Source organism: Octodon degus, unplaced genomic scaffold, assembly GCF_000260255.1.
Source record: "Octodon degus isolate 3935 unplaced genomic scaffold, OctDeg1.0 scaffold00064, whole genome shotgun sequence".
Classification (NCBI taxonomy): Eukaryota; Metazoa; Chordata; class Mammalia; order Rodentia; family Octodontidae; genus Octodon; species Octodon degus.
Window position 1 is genome coordinate 2388804 of NW_004524640.1, and position 23838 is coordinate 2412641.

Consider the following 23838-nt stretch of genomic DNA (forward strand, 5'->3'; position numbering starts at 1 on the left):
AAATAATAAACTTTTAATAAAAATTAAAAGTTTATAAAAAGTAACAAAAGAACAGTGATTGATTCTACCCAATATTAAAATTTTACTGTGAAGGGCCAGTGAGATAGCTCAGTGGTCTAAAGCATCTGCTTAGGCAAGCTTAGGCAAGCGCAGGGGACTGTGGTTCAATCCCCAGCACCACATGCTGCATCAGCCCTGCCCTCAGGGTGGGTTGAGCAGGCAAAAAAAAAAAAAAAAAAAAAAATTTACTATAAAGCTACTACAGTTGAAACTATATGGCTTTGAAATAGAATTAGGGAGATAAACCTATGGAAGACAACTCATACTTTCAAAATAGACCTGTAAATGTAAGTTTACTCAGCACAAATACAGGTGGCCCTTCAAATCAGTGAACAGTGTTGATCTTTTATTTTTAAATTTGTTTTAGAAATGATGTTAAAACATGGTGGGAAGAATCAGATCTCCAGTTCACTATATTCCAAAGAATCACAGATCTCAAAAAGTTAAATCATAAAAGTACCAGGTGAAACTATCTTGGACTACAGGCATCGGGACACTGAAACTCAACAGTCATAAAGGGAAAAAAAAAAAAAAGAAGAAGAATCAAACTGATTTCTTCATGAGCTTCACATCTTTATAGAAAACAACTTTTAAATATAAACATGAACAAAGTAAAAAAGCAAAATAGTGGGGAAAATGCCTGAAAGAGAAGTGCTTTCTACTACATGTGCTGCTATAGGTGTCTCTTGACAAGTATACTGCGAGTCAGAAAGAAAAGGTATCCAAACACCAACTAGAACATGACTTTATTTTTGCTTAAAATAAGTTGTGATTATTTATTGCTATACAACTACGGTAGCTAGAAAATACTGCTTAGGATGAGATCAGCAGCTTAAATGACCTTTTCTTGGCATCTCTGAAGGTCAGGAGTATTTTGGCTGAAAGATTCTAGGTCATGTTCTTTCATGCAGCTGCAGGGAAGACACGGACTACAGATGGAGCCGTCAGAACATGGATGGTACTGTCACATCTCACTTGCACCGCTGATGGCCTGAAATTGGCCAGAACCCCAATTTCTTACCGGGAGGACATGGTCACACACGAAGTCCCTCTCTCCAGGTGGGCATGTATGCGGCTTTGCCAGACCAAGTGAGCCCAAGGACAGAGAGGGTAGCACCCAAAATGAGGCCAAGGTCTTGTCATAAGCTGCTATCAGAAGTGACTTGCCATCGCTTCTGCAGCCTCTACACTATTCTGGAAGTGAGTCACCACCTGGGACCTATGATCGAGGGGAGAGAGTGACATCAAAGCATGAATGTCTGGATGCAGGGAGCTTGGGAAGCTGCCTCAGAAGGTGTCAGGGCAGGACAAATAGATGGTAGATGGATGGATGGAAAGGTGGGTAGGGAGGCAGACAGAGAGGGAGGATACAGAAAAATAAATTCATACAGCCATACAGCGGGGGAATTATGCACCTTCAGCTGTTTAACATAGACCTCTATTACAACTATTCTCCTGGCATAAACATAGTATTTTACTTCAGTGTCCCTGTTTAGATAATAACTTATAATTTTCAGAGGAAAATATTCAGAAGATGCACATAAACACTAATGCTGTGTATCTCTGGAGACCAAGATTGAAAAGGCTTTTATGTTTGCTTAATATACTTGCATGAAGCATTCGTTCTTACAATAAGAATGCATGACTTTATTTTTGAAATGTACTTTATATCCCTAGCTTTCTGAATAACTCAAAACATAATCATATAAATCCCATTTCAGAGACAGTGTCTAAAAGCAAGAGAAACATCCCCGGGGACTTTCACAGTGGTAACAAATGCAAGAATTTCTCTTCCTAATTAGCACAGAAAAGCTCCCCACAGGTTGGTTGCTCCTCTCCTGCTTCTTACAAGGGAACAGGCTCTGGGTCCTCTGACCATGGTTGGTGTGTTTTCTTGGCATCCGGCTCACAGATACAAAGAGCAGGTGAGCAAGAAGCCTAGGACAGCCAGAGCTACAAGGGTAAGCTAGGCTGCTGGGATGGGTTAGAGATCTTCAACAGACACAGAAAGGAGAGAAGTGCCCTCCCTTCCCTACAGGGTTGGCTCACTGCATTATTGTCAAATCCTCGACGTGCTACAAACAACCCCAACTAACAACAGCAAAATAGCCAGGCTGATGTGTTATTATTTGACGTTCTTTCACATTTGTGTGACAGTGGTGCCAAATGAAGGAGTATCAGGCTCTGACTTGAGCTCTGAATACATACCTGTCTCGCTGCAGCCATTCACCATAATAAGGACGTTCATGAGCTCTAGGGGTAGACCGGCTGCTAACAGCAGAACCCTAAGCAGGGTCTCTAAGCTTCGTTGCTTCCATTTCTACATCAATAAAAGACCCTAATTCTAAGGCTACTATGACAATGTTAATGTCCATAAAATACTTAATTGAAAGCTAGATGCGAAGTAAGCATTCATTAAATGCTGGCTCCTAGCACCACTGACCCATGCAAAGAAATGGTTTCACGCAAAGAACAACAGCTTGTTTCTTAGTCAAATCAGGGTAATATCTATCTCAGTCTGTATTTGTGAGTGTTAAATGATAGCACTGTGTGAAACGCTTAAAACTGCACCTAGCATATGGCAGACACAAAATAAATAACAACTATATTACTAAAAATATCATAATTATTGTCTGCAAGATTGAAGATCGAGCGGAGCTTCAGAGCTGGGGTCACACTCTGCAGCATTACGCAAGCCTGCCTCCTGCACCGCGCTGCACATCACTGGTGCTCAGTAAATGTTAATTAAATCTGAACCTAATTTTCCATATTGAATCTCTATTTTAAAAGTTTAAAGAGAATTTCTTGGATCGCTTACAAGTTATAAATCTTGAAATCTGATACATGAGGAGCAAACTTCTGGCTTCTTTATCGGGTCTTTGCTTCTGTAACAGGATTTTCAGTGAGATTTTAGGATGTGGTTATGGCTTAAGTAAGAGCTAGACACAGAGTACCCCTAGCCCAACACCAGCCCTGGCTAGGAAGAAAGGAAAACTGGGGGCAAAAGGAATTGGCTGAAGAGTGAGAATTCTTCTCTTCCCTGAAGAAAAGAGAGGACTCTAGGAAAGAAGATCAGAGTACCTGGCCAGAAGGCCTCCACTGCCTACTTGGCACTTGTGTTGGTCTCCTCTGGAGCTTTCTGGGCCATCAGAAAAGAAAGTGGAGGAACTGGCCATAGGAGAGAGATCCGTTGTAAGTTTTGAGGAAGTGGTCCGAGACACTTGTGATCAAGCTTGAACCTGCACTGGGGCGCCTGGATGCCTTGTTTTATGGAAAACCTTGTTCTCTTGTTTGAGAAAAAAACTAAACTGCCTCAGGTGAGCACATCCTATTTCTGAGGCCCACAGGGATCCTCTAGAAAGCAACCCAAGTGCTAGGAGGGGACAACTGACCCAGGGGAAGAGGTGGTAAATGTGAGGGGTTTTTCTTGTCCTCTTTCTCTCCATCCTCTCCCCTCCCCTCTCCTCCCCTCTCCTCCCCTCTCCTCCCCTCTTCTCTCTTGGTCTCTCTCTCTCTCTCTCTCTCTCTCTCTCTCTCTCTCTCTCTCTCTCTCTCTCCTGGGAATTACAGTCAAGACTTCATACTGAGGCCAACATATGCTAAGCTACATCTCTTTGAAAGTTCAGAAAACCACCAGATTTTACAGCCAGTCATCTCTCAACGGGTTTCCTAAAAGATGCCAAGCCACAGAGCCAGTTCTGCCTGCCAGGGACCAGCTGACTCACCCTGGGGAAGGACAGGAGAAATCAGAGGCCCTGGGAGGCCCATCCTCTTAGGTACAGCTCCTGTTCTGCAGCCCAGGAGGAGGAGACAAAGGTTTGCCTTCCTGCCAGCAAAAGGAGAGAAGCAGGCACAGCGCCACAGCACTTACTCATCAACACCAAGAGCATCTGCAAGTGCATATGTCTGTCATCCTAGCAACTCTGGAGGCTGAAAAATGGGGATCACAAGTTCAAAGCCAGCCAGTCTGGACAATTTGGTGAAACCCTGTCCCAAAGTAAAAAAGGAGTGAGAATGTAGCTCAGTGTCTAGGGTTCAATCTGCAATACTAGAAAAAATGAAACAACAAAAGCAAGAAAGCCTGCAATAAAGAGAAGAAAGTATTTCCTGCCTGGATGGTCCCTTGGTAATGGAGAAAGAGTAAGGAGAGATGATGAGGCTGAGAGATGGTGGACAGGGAAGGCCCTCTGGTTTGGCAACAGCAGGACACACCTTGTGGATGTGGTGTTGACCAGGGCTCTATTTAAGAAGGCTACTGCAGCCAGGTGAACAAGGCTGTGACTCTCACAGAGTCAGCCAGGGAGCTAACAGTCCTGAGCTAGGAGCAGTCACCTCCTCCTGCCCAATCTGCATTCACAGTTCTCAGAGGCTGAGGCAGGGCTCTATCAGAGAACAAATGCCCTCTCCACCTCCCAGGCAAGCTTCTAGAGATGGGGGCAGGGGTGTCTGGGTTGGTTGTCTGTGAGGGGCCACAGACAGTGTGCTTTAAAATAAACAAAAACTGAACTGAATGGCAGAATGGAGCTATCCCAACAATCAAGCAGATAGAAGTTAATAAAATCTGGCCGAGTTGTTGAGAGACCCACTAGAGCCAGCTAAGTGACTGGCACTGGGCATCGAAAAGTCCACCTGAGATGGCCTGGTTGGAGCAGTTATTAAGAAGCATTAGGGTTTTGGAGGAAAATTAATTTTTTTACTGTTTTTATCCTAAATTTTTCATTTCCAAGTCTTCTGGGCCTGCAGAGTTGAGGACAGTTGTCCACAAAGTGAGCAATCCAAGCCATCGTGCCTCCAAGCCAGCCTGATGCTCAGCCTCTTTGATTCTTTCCATAACTAAGCTTATTCTCTCCCCTGGACTCATGCATCTTACAACAAGGTTTTATTATTTTCAAGTTTTTTTTTTCATTTGTGTATTTGGTATAGAGTCTCACTACGTAGATGGGACTCATGGTGATCCTCCTGTTTTCAGCCTTCCCAGTGCTGGGATTACAAGTGCGCACCACCATGCCCAGACTCTGTCTCCAACTCAGCATGGCCTGAGGGCGGGGCTGGCACAGCATGCAGTGCTGGGGATCAAACTCTGGTCCTTGCGCTTGCCTAAGCAGGTGCTTAGTCCACTGAGCTACCTCGCCAGTCACAACAAGGTTTTAAAATGTGTTTTATCTCTAACATTTCACATGTTGGGAAGGTTAGCAAGAGTCAAGAGTTCCTATCCTGTTAAACTGGATACAGACCCCAGCCTCAAAATCATGTAGTCCAGCCCAAGAAGTGGAACCAAGGAGGGACCCTGGACTGTACCAAACACACACTCATGGCTAAGTTCTGAAAGTGAAGTTGAACCTGTGCCTGTGTTTGTTTCCACAAAAAAAGTGAGTGGAGAGACCAAAAATATTGCTGTTTTTATAACCCAAAACTGTGTGCAAATTATGTTCTATGAAAGCGAGCCCCATGTCTTCCCAGCCTGGTACTCTAATCTCAGCAAGTAGCACTCAGTCAGAGCTATAGAAGGCAACTGAACAGATACCTGCTGAACAAAAGAGTGAATGAAGAGGCGAGCAAGTAGACTGGCCATGAATAGTTACAGCACAGTGTTCGCACAGGGCAGTAAACCAAGCAACTCCTAAGAGTTATTCAAGCCTCTGTCTACTGGCCTCTGAGACCATCTGAGCTTCTTGTGCATCCCACAAATGCTGATGAGACACCTAGTAAGACTGTGATCATGGAACAAGACTCCATCTCTTGTCTGAAAATACCAGGGACACAGTGTCAATTGCCACTTACACAGGGACAAAGAGCAGAAGGCACAGGGTGGTGATGACACAAGCCAAGAGCACCACACTCAGAGAAATGTCTTCACTTATCATGAAAAGTTACTATTTGCCCACTCTTCTTAAAAGGGGGAAAAATCCAAGTCTGCCGTTAGCCAAAGTCTGACATTTTCTATGAGTAGCCAAAGAAGCGAGTTATAAGATTTCTGATAAGGAAAACAACAACAATAACAACACTACCACCACCACCAACAACAACAACAAAAACCTATAATGCAATAACTAAAAATTTATGTACGAAGAAAATAGAGAAATCTTTAAGACATTCACCAAAGAATGTTCATTCTCTCCTTATTTATGAAAATAAGAAACTGCAACCACACAAATATCCAATGACAAAGAATTACTTTTTCATCTAGTCTAATAGAAAAATCATAAAAGCCATTAAAAAAGAGGGGAGAGGGGCCTGGCCCTAGCTCAGTTCTTTAAGTGGCTGCTTCCACAAAGCTGTCAGCCTCAGGCTGCTGTGGTTCGATCCCCACAACACTCCAGCCAGCCAAAAGTGCCCTGAAGGCATTCGAGGAGAAAAAAAAATCCTTAAAAAAGAGGGGAGGGAGAGCTACAGTTACTGTTACCAGAATGTCACTTTTTGTGTGTAAACTCATGATACTTTTGTTTTATTTAGATACACAGAGCACTGAATGTGCACAAGAATATATTCCAAGATATCAGCACTATTTGTTAAATGTCAACTATTGTTACAAATGAGAGGTGCCGCTTTTATCATTTAAGTGCTCAGTATAAGAAAATGACCTCTTTAAGGGCCAGTGAGATAGCTCAGCACACTGAAATGCCTGCTTAGGTAAGCTTAGGCAACTGCAGGGACTGCGGTGTGATCACCAGCACCACACGCTGTGCCAGCCCCACCCCAGGGCACACTGAGCCAGCCACAGGGTCCAGGCAGGGTGGCACACACCTGTAATCTCAGTGCTGGGGAGGTTAAACACAGGAGGAAGGAAGGAAGGAAGGAAGGAAGGAAGGAAGGAAGGAAGGAAGGAAGGAAGGAAGGAAGACCTCTTTAAAAGGCTTTTATTAAGAAAAAAAATAGAATTATTTTCAATACTCGTATATTCATCAAATATGTACAAAGAGATTTTTAAAGGAAAAAGAATCTAATATACACATTTGTCAGTATCATGAATAATCTTTTTAAGAAGCAATTTGTGCCATTGTGGTAAACATACACCAAAAAAATCTCAATAAATAATGACTTCTCCAAAATAAAAATCATAAGGCTACTTTATCACAAGTTTCAAAATGTAAAAGTATTGATTATATATGAAAAATGCTGTGCTATCTCTTTGAATGCTAAAAGAGAATGCAATTTAGTAGCACACCCTCACGTAAATGCACACAAGAGACTGTTTACATTGAGTAGGTATGATGGGTTACAAGGGATTTCATCTCCTTTCTACTGCCTTTTAAGCTTTGCTATAGTAGATGTGTATTGTTTCCAAAATCACATGAATAAGAACACTATAAATTTTAAATGGACATTGGGGACAGAGAATCATGTGCATACTTATTGTATCCATAGCTGGAACAAGCACTTTGTTCTAAAGCCGCCACACGGTCACCTGGGACTCTCTAGTTGCGTAACTCTGCTGCCTGAAACCGAGAAAATGGAGAGCGTGTGACTCTGAATTCATTTCAGCCTCCTCCTGGCACCTAATGACAGGAGTGACGCCGCTCTTACGGTCTTGGCTGCTTCCCTGTCACACAGAGCCACAGCCAGAAGACAGCGCAGCAGAAAGGCAAAACAACCCATCACTTCAAAACTCCCACCAGTATCTGGACCAGACGAGCCAGAGCACAAGGCACACTGCACTATTCCATTTGTTATCAGCCCAGCTGATAGGCTGGGGACTGTGCGACACTGGGGACCTTGTCCTCTATCCATCACTGCACTCCCAGCATCTCGCTGGCGTATGGTGAACATTCAGGAACCGCAGAAGAATGAATGGAGGAGCAGGCCGGTGACCAGGCTGGAATTGTCCTCATAATTCCCCCAACCACAGACAGCACCCATTGTATTAACAACACGGAAGAAGACGGTGCGTCAGCAACCATGTGACACTCATAAGTCCCTTTCCCGAGGTACAATATAATTGCAGAGAATGTGTCCCAAGGCACAGCTTTTCTCCTTGTATAGATTAATAATTAGCAACTACTCAGCACCTAATCCTCTCAAGGTGACTATTGCTACCAATAATTAAGGTTCAGAAAGACTAAATAAATTGTTCAAGGTCATAAACATGAATAAGTGACAGATTTAGCTGGGCTGGGCATGGTGGCACATAACTGTGGCCCTAGCCCTCTGGGAGAGTAAGGAAGAAGGATCACAATTTCAAGGCCAGCTTGAGCAATTGACAGATTCTGTTCCAAAATACTAAAAAAAAATTAAAGGGCTGGGCACACAAAGGTCCTGGTTTCCATCCCCAGTAAAATGAGTGGATGGATGGATGGATGGATGGATGGATGGATGGATGGATGGATGGATAGATAGATAGATAAACAAATCTAGTTCTGAACTTGATCCTCTGGGGTCCCAAAGTGAAGACTCCAGCCAGGAGCAAGCTTTCTCATCTATCTGGGGAAGGATGGCTACAGCTTCTACATTAATCATCTGACTTAATCATCATGAGAAACCCATGAAGTGGGTTAGCATAATATACTCATTTTTCAAATGACACAAGTATAAAAAGGTTATATAACTTGCCTCTGATCACGCAAACCCCAACAGAGCTAAATTAAAATAAAACTCAAAAAGGACTGTATTTTACTACAAATTGATCAAGTCTGTTGTAAGAGATTGCATTGATAGCATCATTTACAAGATTCACAACCTTATCAGAAGATAAATAAAAAAGGCCATATGCTATCAACTAATGTATATAATTCAATTGATTCAACCAGTTTCATGAAACACTCCTCTCTCGAGTGAAAACTAATAAGCTCTCCCACTGCAAAGAAAAATGAAAGAAAGAAAAACCTAGACTATTTCACTAGAGTATTGATCCTACAATATGAACCAAAGGCATTCTAACCACCCCCATTTGCAAGGCAGAAGACATGAGGACAAATATAAATATCAGGAAGTTATAATCAAGCCAACAAACAGATGATATATGCCGTATCCTCCTCTCTGGACAAATATGCTGCATATAACCTGGAATGGCAGAGTGAGTCTTAGACCACTCAGACTCCTGAAAGCTTGCAATCAGAACATGAGGACACAGGAAGAAGCCACTGCATGTGCTCAGTGGCCCTCCAGTCCCCATGTCCACGTTCCTGCCACAGCCTCCCCTCCCTTGAAGAGCCATCCCTTGGTGAAGAAGCACACACCACAGGGAAAAGCCATGCTCAGGAAGGAAGGCAGGGAAATGGAGAGGCAGGTTGATGAAGTGGGCTGGGATTATTTGGGTAGATAATCCCAGATCTAGAAAGACCACATTGACACCATACTCCTTGAGAAGGCATAAGCTCAGAGGATAAGCTAGGTGAGGGGAGGCTCCGTACAGAGACAGAGCACGGAGTCCCCTTGCCAAGGATAGAGGGAGGAGTGCTGGTAGGACATTAAATGTGTCTCACATAAGCTGTTTATGGAGACAGTCACTTATAGTCAATATCTAAAGGTGCATTCCCCTCTCCCAAACCTTCCTGACCCTCGCAAGATGGGCCCACCTGTTAAGCACAATTCATTCTCTCCTATTCTAAGAGGTCTTCAACTACCTCAGCCTGCAGAAATGCCTCCTTTCTAAACAACCAGAGCATTTGTAATTTCTAGTTTGCAGAGGGAGTTCTCAATTGCATACATTTTCAGGGTTTTCAAATTCCTCAACCAGGTTGGCTTTGTTTCTCTACAGTAGGAGTTCTCAATCAGGCAATATGTCTCTGAGTCTGGAGACAAACAGTTTCAGTTAGTGGACAGAGCCAGGGATGCCACTACACACTCTGCAGCTGACAAGACAGCCCTCTGCCTCAAGGAATTCCCCAGCCCAAGGTGTCAGGAGCAATGACTGCAGGAACCTTCTGGAGAGCAAGAACTGTTTGAAAACAGAGAAGACGCCACCTCCCCCTGTGATTCCCCATGCTGCCAGGGGGTGCTGGACACACAGTAGTTCCCCCATTAAGTATGAGATTTATCTGATTGACTATGTGGTTCCATGCTTTCTAGCACTTTCACTCACGCATGACTAAGCACAGACTAGAACAGCAGGGACCACTGTGGGCTATGGAAATGCAGGAGAAAAGGTGCTTAAAAACAAGCAGAGGAGTCAGGCAAACTGGTACTTTCAATACAGCATGATTAGTGCATCCGCCACTACTTGACAGCTATATATGCATCTTTTCATTGTCTGTCTGCCCCCATTAGCCTAAAAATTCCAACAAGGCAAGAATTTTATTATGTCCACTGCTACAACCCCACAGTCTTATACAATATAGTGGTAGGCACACATTAGTAATTATTTGGGATAAAAGAAAGAAATGCAGCAATAGTGTGGCTACTGGATAGACGAGAAACTGAAGAGAAGTTTCTAGCATAGCCAAGGGAGGGAGGGCGATCAAGGGAAGTCATGTGTCAGGGCAGCTACAAAAATGAAGCCCCTTCCATATGCTGGAAATGTCTACATATCTGCAACACTTTAATTCTCACAGCAATCCCACATTTTGCAGGACAATGAAAACCATGGGCAGTGAAGACCAAGGAAGAAAGTTGATATAAGGTGGGGTCTGACAGCTTCTGGCCCTCGTATGAATGGCTGAATTATTATGGTGGTAGTCTGATATGGCTGAAGTCCTTAAAACAACAGCTTACCTTCCCAATGACCACTTCCTCCTCCTTCTCCCCCACTCCAGCCCTGGCTACAGCTTCCTTTGACCTTTCCCACCCACACAACGGAGCCTCCAAACAGCTCCTTGTACTTCACTAAACCTGCCCCTCAAGCTCCGCCCCTAGAAAAGCATCCATAAAGTCTCAGGCTCCCTGTCAGAGGATCTGCCCATCTCCCTGCCCTCGGTCCTCTCCGTGTGTTTAGAGTTAGTAGAGGCTTTCCCTCCCCGTATTTCTGCTTCTCTGCTGCACCGCCACCACCACCACCGCCATCGCTGTTGCCTCTAAAACCTATCAGGGTCGCAGAACAGAACTGAAATCAGAGCCAGATTATAAAAGATATATACCATAAAGCCTCACTTATCCAAGTTTATCAGAGAAGAAGTAGGAAGTTTAAGTTCAAACATTCAGGGTCAGAAACACAACTCTATCATTTTATTCATGGATCTCTCTGTACTTCCATGTCCTTATCTGTAAAACAAAGAATATACAAAAACCCACTTCATGGAATTGTTTTGGGACAAAAGAAAACACATAGGAATGTCTTATGGGTCCAATAAATGTGAACAATGGCTTTTTGCTCCTGTGATTATTGCTGAGTTCCTCTGCATTTATAAATCTGCAATATAAATGTGAATTATTTTGTTAGGTAGCAGAAGTCACTGCACAATTTTTTTCCCTAAGCTATTTCTTCAGGGTAAATTCTACTGATCTCCAGGTCACAGACACTAAATTTCCATCTCATACCCAGAGACAGCTGCACCTGCCTGTCATCCCCCCTATTCCCAGGGTCCATCTACACCATCCAGGCAACTGCGCATGTCTGAATCATTAAAGACCCACGGATTCAGAAGTCGAGAAAAGAAGCCACATAAAGGCAGAGCTGTCCACGTGGCTGGTGGCTTGTTCAGAATTTGGAACACAAAAGCCACACGACTGCTTCAGGTCTTCATTACTAATTAGTAAGTCAGCAAAATCTTCAAAACAACCACTTTGCTGTATTATCCTGGGTTCTGTGCCCCCAATGCCAATGGTAACAGTCATGTGCCTTCCCTGCCGGGAGCTGTGCCCTGTGACAGCTGGTGTTTGTCCATTTCTCTGGAACCCTGCCTTAAATGCATGCAAAGACTGGGACCAGAGTTGATAACTTCCCATCCTAAAAAGATGCAGGCACTGCCCAACCCCTCTGCCTACGCTGTTTCTGCTATCTCTGCCTGAAATATCCTCTGTCCTCACCTCTTGACATGACCCCATCTTTTTTGTTTTTATTTTTATTAATACATGCTTGCAGAGTACAGCGATTACGTTCCTCCTCTGGGGTTGCTCCCTGAGTACAACACAGCTTCATTCTTTTATCATCCTCCATCCCTCCACCCCTCCCACTGCCCTTCATCTCTTGAGCCCTTTCCCATTTGCAAAAGACCTATGTCCCCATTGCCTATTAGCTCTTTCCTTTTGTTCTTTACCTACATTTTTGTATCTTATATAAGAGAAATGATCTGATATTTAAACTCATGTCTCTGAGTTATTTCACTTACCATTGTGGTCTCAAGGTATACCTAGCATCCTAGATATGACTGAAGTTTGTCTTTGTTTATGGCAGAATGGTACTCTCTTATGGATCAGCACCACATTTTCTTTAGCCATTCATCTGTGATGGACAAAGAGGCCATTTTCAAGAGTTAGCTGTTGTGAGTTGCGTTACTGCAGGCACAGGTGTGCATGTATCACTCTAATACTATGTCCTTAACTCTTTCAGGAAGATTCCTCAAAAGGGAATAATGGTGCTCAATGAAATTTATTTTTTAAAAAAAATGAATTGGGCTGGTGAGATGGCTCAGGGGTCTAAAGCACCTACTTAGAACAAGCTTAGCAAAGCAGGGACTCCGGTTCAATCCCCCAGGACCACATGCCAGCCAGCCCCGCCCCCTGGTGGGCTGAGCTGGCCACACACACACATACGCGCACACGCACACACACACACACACACACACACTAAATAAATAAATAAATAAATAAATAAATTTTTAAAAAATCATTAAAAAATAAATAAATAAAATGTAAAATTTTAAAAAATAAAAAAATGAATTTAGGAGAGGGTTTACAGGGTCTACAGGATCTCACTACATAGACTGGACTCATAGTGATTCTCCTGTTTTCAGCCTCCCAAGTGCCAGGATCACAGGTGTGTGCCACCACTCCCAGTCTCAATCGCTGTCTCAGCATGCCCAGGCGGGTGGGGCCACATGTCAATCCGGGGATGGAATCCTGGCCACTGAGCTCTGCCTAAGCAGGTGCTTTAGTCCACTGAGCTATCTGGCTGGCCCTGAAATTTCTATTTTTAGCTTTTTAGGACTCTCCATGCTAATTTCCACAGTGGTTGTACTAGTTTAAATTTCCACCAACAATGTAGAAGGATTCTTTTTACCTCCACAGCCTGGCTTACAGCAAGCATCATCTCGGTTGTAAAATCTTATTTCTTCCCTTCCAGTAGAACTGCGTGCTGTGTTCTGCGAACTTCCCCAGCTCTGGCCTTGTGTTTTTATTTTAATGGCCCTGAATTAGACAAGAGATGTGGCCAGCATTATTCTACAGAGACTTTCTGTATGTCTCATGTAGTCTGCACTAAAAACATGTGAGATGCAGTATTGTTAGAAATCCCGTTTTACAAACAGGAAAATTGAAGTTCCAAGAGTTGAACTCCGCAATGACTGCCCAACTAGAGAGGAATACAGGTAGCCATAAATCCAACACATGCTGACAGCTCCCTCAACACATGTCACTCTGCCATGCTGCCTTTCTGGGTCACAAGATATATATATATATATTATATATATAATATATATATATATATATATATATATATATATATATATATAGAGAGAGAGAGAGAGAGAGAGAGAGAGAGAGAGAGAGCCTTGTACATAAATCAAAGCTAAGGTTTATTTCAGAGGGACAAATGAAATGGCTAAGAATCTGATGGAAAAGACTAACACTGCTCTGGTTTGTAGTTGCCGTACCACTTGACTCCTCGATCCAAAGCAACAAGAGTTAAGAAAGCTTCTAGGCTAGGAGCCACTGACTCCTCTACCTTTCTCCACATGTGACTGTCAGAGAAACTTTCTAGTTAGCTCAAACCCTCTGCAGCTTTGTCACTTTCTTGTAGCCCAAGCTCCCTACTTGCGAAGTAAGTACTCAGTCTCACTTCTCTGGTTTTGAGCTCAGAGAAGAAGAAAATAAAAAAATAAATAGAGCCACACATGGCAAAATAATATCTAAAGAGCTTGAGACTTTTGTCTTCTTAATTTGTTTTTTTTTTATTCCTCTCTACATTTTATTGTTTTAAACATGGCAACAGATATTTAAGTTTAATATCTAATTACATGCTCTAGGATCTATAAAAAGGATAAAAGGTAACAGTCAATTTTAAGTCACACAGAAAGAGTTGATCTTAGAAATAAATTGCCATCCTAAGTATGTCTTCTTAATTTCTTACAACTTTGTTTTCCTCTTTTCTTCTTTCTTCTTGCAATTTTGCACGCATATGTCTGGAAATCTGAACAACTACTTTGAAGACAAGACAACAAATACTGTCAAATTCATATTATTCTGTTTAGTGAAATTCTGTATCATTTGCATTTTTTTCTGTTTTGTATTATCTTAAAAAAATAAAAAAGCGTCTGAGAGTATAGCTCAGTGGCAGAGTGCTTGGGTCCAATCCTCAGCACTGTAAAGCATAAAATAAAGTCCGGTACTCGGAACATAACGGAACACTCTCTTTTGTCTTCATGACATTGAAAAGTACAGCAAAATCACCATTATTTTTTTTTCTCCTTTTTGACTTTTGTCTGGCATTCCTTAGCAAGAAGTAAGCTTTATCAGAAGACACCAGTCTCTATGTTACATACCCTTATCTTCCTGGGCTTAACACATATGTGGTAGATAACAGTCACTCACTAAATACTCCTCCAATGACTAACTGTAAATATTTGTATGCATGTGTATGCCTATATCTGTACACATGTAGATGACAACATTCCATAATTTATAAATAAAGCTGCATCTATCTCTACACAGAAATACACATTGTACATACATGTATACATGTCGGTCTTGACTAAATGTTTCAGACTGGCGAGACACAGATGCTTACTCGCTTATACTGAGACTCCTTAACACAATAAAAGTTTTTCAGGCTAAACTAATGCTTAACAAATATTCAATTGTACTCGTATGCTAATAATCCAGGTGTTAAAAAACAATGGCCTGGCAAGCGCAGTGTCTTGGGTTCAATCCCTGGTACCACAAAAAAAAAAAAAAAAAAGTTAAAAAAACAACAAATTTTACTAAATGTGAAAAGTAATAAAAATAACATTTCACCTCAGCAAACACGAGCTTTTTCAACACTCCTGTCTCTGATTATTGGCATAAGCAATGGGAATGCAGAGACAGGTATGGACACATAATCTTTCTTCTATAAAACCATCAGGTAAAATGCTCCAAATTCTTCTGGGCTGGCCCAATGTCCTTATGTAAGCTATGGCATACACAGAAAATTATAACTATAACAAATTGCAAAACAATTATTTTGGTGCAGTGTACCAGACGCATATCAGTTGGTTATCGTTCTTATTTATGGAAACCTTATAACAACCCTACAAGGGAGATATTATCATCCTTGTTTTTTATAAAGGTTATGAAGCCACAACTCAAAAAGACAGAGTCAGTTGCCAAAGATACCATGCCATCTACCTGCTCCTGCACAAAGGCGGTGCCCAGATTGAGCCCTCTAATCTGATGCGCATACTTTACTCAATAAGCAATGGTGCCTTTACATAGTTTTATAGACGTGCCCCTTCAGTGGTATGTTCAGATACTCTTTCTAGATTTCAGGAAGTCATTCTCTACACATAGACGCTCTGCAAAGACCGAGCTAGACACAGTGAAGATTGCTGCAGGCGTGGAGCCACAGGGAGCGTCCACCAACAACCCGTCTGTGATGACGAGAGTGGGAAGCATTTTCCACTCAACAGCGTCCTCTGAAAACAAATCTATCTTCCAACAGTACTTCATAGTTTATATCCACATTCAAAAAGAGAAGGACTCTTTCATTGCAAGCCAATGAAAAGATTTTAACTGGTTTCCATATATTACTTGAAATAAAAGTGCATTCGGTCCTTAGGGACAGAAAACTGGTACTACACCTTTTGCCTTCTTTTGAGTCCAGGATTCAATGTTGTGAACCAGAGAGATGATTAATCTTAATGGATTGTTAGGGGGCTGGAAATATTTTTTAAGTTAATGGCAGGACAATTATGAAACAAGGAAAGAGAGATAGAGAGGGGGAGAAAGAAAGAAATGAAGAAGGAAAGAAGAAATACGAGAGAAAGATGAGAGAGAGAGAGAGAGAGAGAGAGAGAGAGAGAGAGAGAGAGAGAGAGAATCTTCTTTCCCAGTTTTAAGGAAAATTCTACTGCCTTCCTTCCGGAACACTAGCTATATCATCTCAGTGAACTTTTTTCCAACTGGAGGCCTGGGGAGGAGAGGGAAGGGAAAATATATATATTCAAAAGTTTTTAAAGATGGATAGATGCTGGGGAACATTTGTAAATAAAGCAATGAAAGCCTTCACGTTGGCTTTCACCTGCACACGCTGGCTCTTCTAAATAGCAGAGGAAAAGCCTCCTGAGTCAGACCCCACACCACAGCAAAGCCAGTTGCAGCTTCTCCAGCCACGGGCGGGACTGAAGGTGTAAAGAACACCCTTCTGTCGCGACAGTTCAGATGCTTCCCTAGTGTACAAGGAAGCCCGAGAAGAAAGGAAAGTAGCTCTACCTCCCTCCACCCTACCTATCAACCGCGGGCTTCAGGAACTTCTTTTCAGAACCTTAAACTAAAATTTCCCCCAAACTAAGGGAAACTATAACCTTGAGTGATCCTCAAGAGCTTTGATCTGCAACGTGGTTTTTGTTGTCGTTTTCTTCCGATTTCAAGTGAGTCCCTAAAGTCCACCACCCACCTTCCAGAAGCATCCACGAGTTTAAGCCAACAAAAAGGGCCAGGAATTTTTAAATGGTGAAAATTACAGTACCCATACTGCCGAGATAAGTGACCTTGGGCAAGTAATTCATCCTTGCAAAGAGTTGGTGGCCCATAGGAGGGGAAAAAATACCTGCTATTAGAAAGTTGCAGCGATTTCAACATAAAAACCGCAGCATTCAGGCTTTTGGTAGCTGCGTTGGGCACAATACACAAAGTAGTGGGAACCTGGCTGACCGTCCATTTATATCTCCACTGCCCGAGGTTTGCCCATCAAACCTTCGATGATTTATGCTACCAACTGCTCCTGTCACCTCAGGAAGACGCCTCTTGCCTGCCTCTAGTTCTCTTCAGCTTCTGTCTGCAGAGCCCACGATATAAATTCTCATTAAGTACGAGGGACTGAGTTAGTCTGGGTCCTCCCGCCCACCCTTGATCATCCGCAAATTGTTTATTGCAACTCCGGCTTGAGAAAAGATGAGCTCAGTCTCTACAGGCGCCGAGCAGGTGTCTGCACATCTCTTGGGGAAAAAAAGGATGGATGAGGAAGGGACCCTGACCACAGTCTCCAGCTGGGGGACGTCACAATGGGTAACAGGACAAAAAACAAAAAAAAGCCGGTGCACGCGCGATATAGAAGAGACCGCCCTCACCGCGACCCTGACCCCTCGTGAAGAGCAAAGGACGTGGAGGGAGGCACAAGTACCTGAAGAGCCGGGCGGCCGTTCGATTCCTCCGCCACGCCGTGCCCTGCTGCAGCACCCCCTGTACGATCTCCTTCTCATTGGGCAGCCGGTAGACAGGGAAGATGTACAGCCAACAGAGGACCACCACGCAGAGGGCGCTGGCCCCCACGGGCAGCCGGGTGCGCGGGAACTTCCACCCCAGGACGGCCATGGCCCCGCGGGACGTCTGCCGCCGCGCGCGCCCGCAGGGGCTCATAGCAGCCCAGTGTCCGGGGCGGGGGCGGGGGCCGGAGCCTCAGGACGCCGCGGGGCTCAGGGGCAGCCAAGGGTCTGCGCGCGGCCGGCCCCCCATGCACACGCACACCTTTGTGTCTCTTCCTGGCTCACGGGCGCACGCACTGCTGCTTCGGCCCCCACGGCCCCAAAGGTCAGTGCAAGGATTTTGGAAAAGGTAACTTTTTCAAGGATTCCTCTCTAGGGGAAGCGACCGGCGGGCAAGTCACGACCTAGAGCCATGGTCGTTTCCCCTGCAGAAGGCGGGCGCTGGGGGTCTCCGGAGTAGAGAAGGCAGCGGCCGCGACCAGGAGCTCCCGCCAGATCTGCAGCATCACGGTCGCCCCGGCGAGAGTTCGGGGCTGGCGCGGCTCCCTCCCGGACTTCTGACCCGCCGCGTCCCCTCCGGAGCGATGCTCGGCCGCCTTTCTCCGCCTCTCCCCGCCTCCTGCGCGGCTGCGCCCCAGACACCCCCACCCGCCCCGACGCGCTCTCCGCGCCGCGCCAGGTCCGCGGAAATTTCCACGGCGCCTAGGACCGCTAACCTGCGCCCGGCTCCCCCGCCTCGCCAGCCGGGACCCCCGCTCCCCTCCCCTCCGGGAGAAGAAAAGAACTTGCTCTCATCGGTGAATTCCGCGGCGCGCCGCAGCCCTCCGCGGCGCCCGGACTCCGCAGACAGGCGCCCCGGGATTGGCGGAAATCAAGGTCTCCCCCGCCCTCCCCCACCGCCAAATTGCCTCCTTCGCCCCGCGCGGATCCGCGGCGCTCGCCCCTGTCCTGCCCTTGATCCCTGGGGACGGAGGCAGACAATAAAAATCAACAAACAAATACAACCACAGCCCCCCGAGTGCTGCGGAGAGCGAGGTGCAGACCCCGGCCCTCCGACCCCCGGCCCGCGCGCCTCGGCTGTCACTCTTGTCCCTCGGCAACTGCTGGGTGATCAGCAACCCGCGGCCGGGCGCGAGGAAGTGGGCAGAGATTTATTCCTTCCCGGGTCGCTAAGCCCTCTAGTCGGTCCCGGAACCGCGGCTATAGGCGACACCCGTCCTTGCGCGTGCGCCCGCGTATACACGCGCGGACACACACACACGCGCGCACACGCACATACACGCACGCACACACACACGCACACACACACCGGGCTCCGAGCGCGCGCACGGGGCGGGGCGTGCACACCCGGGTCCCCGCCTCCGCCCCGCCGGGAAACCTCCGCCCTGCCTGCAAAGACGCTGCGGCGTCCTGATAGCCGCGGCGAAGCCCAAAGCGCAGACCCAGCGCGCGACGAAGCCTCTGAGCGCGCTCCTCTCTACCCGAACGCGGCTGTCGCTTTTCACAAGTCCTTCCCGCTGCACCCACGAACTGTTCGCAGCCCCGACCTTGGAAAAGAGCCACCCGCCGGGACCCGCCTAGCGGAGGACAACGCCGCTGTTAGCCATTTCTGCTCGCCTGTCGTAAACACACAGCTCGGGTACCTCCTAGCGGTCGCCCATTCTATTCGCTCGTCAGGCATGAAGTGTGCAAGGACAAAGGAGACACCCTGCAGCCTCCCAACCCAGTCAACTTAGTCCTTAGGAAAGCAGAACCTCAGGCCAGGATCTGGGCTGTCTGGCTGATGAGGCTGCGGCGTCCTGGACCAGGGTGTGCACCGACTGCTACGAGGCCTGGATGTTCGGAGCAGCTTTCCTCCACTGAGAAGCCAAGCTCCAGAAGTTGGCCAAAGTTATTTACCAAACAAGAACTGGGGTCCCGATTGGACTGCATTGGGTTATTTTGCTGAATTCAAGTACCTACAATATTTGAACTGGCATTAAGAATGAAAAGGTACTTTAAAGGCTTTTCCAAATACAGCTTCTCTAACAGCAGTGGAACACCCATCTCTGACAAAACAAACCAAAAAGGGGATATAAATAAAGGACCATCTTGCAGTGAAAAAATTATATATTAGGATAGATATAGAACTACTTTCTCTTAGTTCATTGAGAAGAAAGATTTGTACTAAAACTGTTTAGACAAGATATCATGTCTGCATCTTGTACCCTGAATAATTACTATGAAGACAACAATATGCAATGCATTAATTATTGTAACTGCCCTACTAACCTGTTTTGAAACTGTCTCATTGCTATTTCTTTCTCATTAAAATTAATAATAAAAAAGAACTAGGGTCCCGAATGACTGTACTGTCATTCTGCCTTGGAAGAATGATCCACTGCCCTGGACTGGCAGACACCCCAGAACTAAGTCATCCCTCTGTCTCTCTTTGTCTCTCTGTCTCTCTGTCTCTCTGTCTGTCTCTGTCTCTCTGTCTCTGTCTCTGTCTCTCTCTCTCTCTCTCTCTCTCTCTCTCTCTCTCTCTCTCTCTCTCTCTCTTCCCCCTCCATGTGTGTGTCTCCCTCTTTGTGTGTCTCTCTCTGTGTCTCTGTCTGTCTCTGTCTCTGTCTCTATGTCTCTCTCTGTGTCTCTCTGTCTGTCTCTCTCCCTCCCCTCCCTCCCTCCCTCACTCCCTTTCCATAGAGACAAGTAAATCCTTCAAATCCCACAAGTGTATCTTACCATAGTGGACACTCTGTAAGATGAGTTTTAAATCTCCACTTAAAGCACTTTATTGAAATATTATGAAGTAACCACCCAACCCTTTTGTTCTCCAAAGGAATAAGCAAAAACGAGGGCTCTTTCCTGCAGTTGCCAGAGTTGTGGGTAGATCACCTACCACTCTCTTTCCCCTACAATTTAAACAAAATGCAAAACATCCCAATCTCTCTTTTCTTCCCCCGAGTCCAGGGGATACTTGTGAAATAAATAAGCCAACAAACAAAAAGACACAGTTCAGTTATGAAAAGGCCACCTAACTTACCCCATTTAGTATCATACTGCATTGTGTAGTGTTCCCTATCTTCCCTTAGTGACTCTTCCCACCTTGCGGTCCAATCTTATTCCCTTATTTTCCTTAGTATGTATACAAAATTTAATGAGGTTGTTCCTTCCAAGGGCCAGCATTGGAAAAATAACAAGGAGTGGAGGAGCTAGTACTCATACACTAAACTTGACACAATTCTCACAGCAGCCTTAATATGTATGAGCTGCTACATATTGTTATCCTATTTTTGAAAGGACCAATTGGAGGTACAAGAGGTAACCATCTTACATTACTTTTTCTTTTTTCAAGGTCTGCCTAGATATAGCGTGGGAGAACCTTTTTTATCTTTTTAATGAGTTAAGCAACCCCTAAGCAACAAAACAAAAAGGGCTTGTGGTATTATTCTTTCCACATTATTTAATAAGTCAGCTAACTTTCTTACACTAAAAATAACATTTTAGGGGCTGGGGATATAGCTTGGCGATCTAAGCACCTACTTGGCAAGCTCAAGGACCAGGGTTAGATCCCTGGCCCCACGCTGTCGGCCTTGGTGGTGCACACCAGTAATCCTAGCACTGGGGAGGCTGAGACAGAAGGATCACTATAAGTCCTAGCTGTGCAGTGAGACCCTGAACCAAACAAATAATAAATAAAAGATTAATAATATTTTGTAGATTAAATTGACATTTATTGCGATGTTACAGAATTCTAAGTCCCCAGGTCATAGGTAGAAAGAATTACTGGTGAACCATATTCTTATAGTCAGCTCCAAATTCTGCCAATCCTTTCTTTGTTGTCTCTTCAGAGTGCGTCCCACCTCCAGCATTCTAAAACTGCCACTGATTTTCCTTTTATCTCCTAAAATTCTCCACCTATATTTATCATTTATCTTAAATACTTAATCTGAAGTATTTGTCTTTCTAAGATACCTTTTGTCCTTGCTGGGGATCAAACCAGGGCCTCGCGTATTTTAGGTATGTGCTTTACAACTAAGCTACAACCCCAGGTCTCTAAGACTTCGTGTGTGTGTGTGTGTGTGTGTGTGTGTGTGTGTGTTGGGGATATAACCGAGGACCTTCATGTTGAGCTATCCTTGTACCCCTTCTCTTAATTTTTTAGGTAAGATCTTGCCAAGTTGCTGTGTTGCCCAACAGAGGTTCCAACTTGCAATCCTCCTTCCCCAGCCTCTCAGAGTACTGGGATTACAGGGCTGCACCATGAGACTTGGCCTTCTGAGATTATTTTAATCTCCTCACCCTGCACCTGAACAAAGGCTGCCAGGTGCCTATATCTATTGCCTTAAATCCACAGGCCAAAAGCCCAGATGTACATCATCATCTCAGTAACACTGCTTCACCTCACATTCCCATAAACACAGGTGCCTCCAACCAAGCTGTTCTGCACTGTGTCCCCATCTTCTTTGTCGCTGCTCCATTCATGTGGGTCTCTTCATTTGAAATTCTGATGCACTTCCTTTACCCACACAGAGCTCCCTCATCTTCGCAATCTCATCCTTTTCGTAAATAGTTATTACCCCCCCCCACACACACACACACATTTCAGTCCTGATCCTCTCTCCCCAGCTGTCTGTGGGTCAATGTTTATAAACCACTTTTAGTGGTGTGACAAAAAGTATTGCACCATGCTTTGATTTTTCATTGTGCTTCCTTGTCAGCCCATTGGAGTTATAGGCATTCACTTCTCAGTTATGTTTTAAACTACATAGGAATAGTTAAAAACCAAATACAAAGATCACCTTTTAAAGCCAAGTCACTATAGTAAGTATAAAGATACAGCTGTGAAAAAGGCAACCACAGTCCCAGTTCACACAATGCAGATAGGCACCTCTGTTCCTGTGTGCCCATCCAGCTTTTTGTGTTTGATGGAAATAAAATCACATTCATTGAGTGACCATGCTTACCCATAATTCCTGCTAGCATATCATAAAATGGACTTTCTTGGGCTGGAGAGATAGCTTGGTGGCCTGAGCACCTGCCTGGCAAGCACAAGGACCAGAGTTTGATCCCAGTACTGCATGCACCAAGCTGGACTCCAAAACCAGGCATGGTGGTGCATGCCTATAATCCCAGTGCTGAGGACACTGAGACAAGAAGATCACTAGGAGTCCAAGCTGTGTGGTGAGACCCAGTACCAAATAAAAAAAATTTTTAAAGATGGACTTTTTCATGTTCAAAATACCTATGGGACACACCATGACAACTCTATATTCCTAACTTCAAAGTCTAAAGGAAAGGACTTTCCTCTTTCTCCATAACCAAATATCTTTTATTATGTCATTAAAAATATTCAGAAGCCAATTTATGTTGAATCCTATTTCAGTAACTTAGGCTGAATAGGTCTTATCAGAAGTTAACATTCAAATATTTTTTTTGCTATCTATTTTTTAAGACCTGGTAGAGGCTAAATGCCCACACCCTCTGGCATAACACACTTATATTTTCCACATGTACAAGATATACAAGATGCAAAATTCTGGCCATCATGTGTCATGAAAGTCACCTAATCATTCTGGACAGATCAACTTCCAGTTTCAACCATCCCTCTGATCAGATTTATCTGGTTTAGCAGATCTTTTCTTTCATAGAAAAGAGTCATCTCCACTTATCTGTATTTACCAAGTCTAACCAAGACCCACCAGCCTTGCTTAGCAGTTGGAGGCCAGTACTGGTCAAGATAAAAACATGTTGCCACGGTGTGCTTGTGGCTTGGGTAACATTACAGAATTGTGTTACTCGTGCAGATCCTAGGTACAGTTCATTTTGAGGAAGCCATGAACCTTCCCTTAAGTTCTCTTTTCAGAGGCCTGGGGATGAATTATCAGTGATCTATGATTAGCAAATCGAGCCAATCATCACCCTCTAGGACTCGCTAGTATTGTCATAAGGACCAAGTAGACCCTGATGTACACAACAAGGCAGGTACCATTCTGCCCAGGTGCTTTAACCACTGTCCTCTTAGCTCTCAGCAATGCATACTATCAGCCACAGGGGCCAAGTCCACAGCATATCCTCCAGTCCAGAGGTGCTTTCCCTGTAGAAACTCTGAACAAGAATGAATACATGAAGACGAAATATAGGAAGTAAAGCCATGTTGTTATGTTGAGCTGTGGGGGACTCGGGTCAATAATTTCTGACATTGCCACTTAAACAGAAGACCCAATGCTATTATGGGCTACTGGACTCTTTTAGAATATTTTGCTGAGTTTACACACCTATAATATTCAATAACGGAACTTAGAAA

At 44.6% G+C, this 23838-nt stretch overlaps 1 protein-coding gene across 1 annotated transcript in view; it reads right to left on the bottom strand.

Moving 5' to 3' along the window:
• The window catches only part of St8sia1 (ST8 alpha-N-acetyl-neuraminide alpha-2,8-sialyltransferase 1), a 154475-nt gene extending 136301 nt beyond the window's left edge, over positions 1 to 18174 (bottom strand). Inside the window, exon 1 of the mRNA XM_004634549.2 lies at positions 17468 to 18174. Coding sequence (XP_004634606.1) covers positions 17468 to 17703 — 236 coding nt within the window. The 5' untranslated portion in view covers positions 17704 to 18174. The remainder of the gene's footprint in view (positions 1 to 17467) is intronic.
• Between the last annotated feature and the right edge of the window lie 5664 nt (positions 18175 to 23838).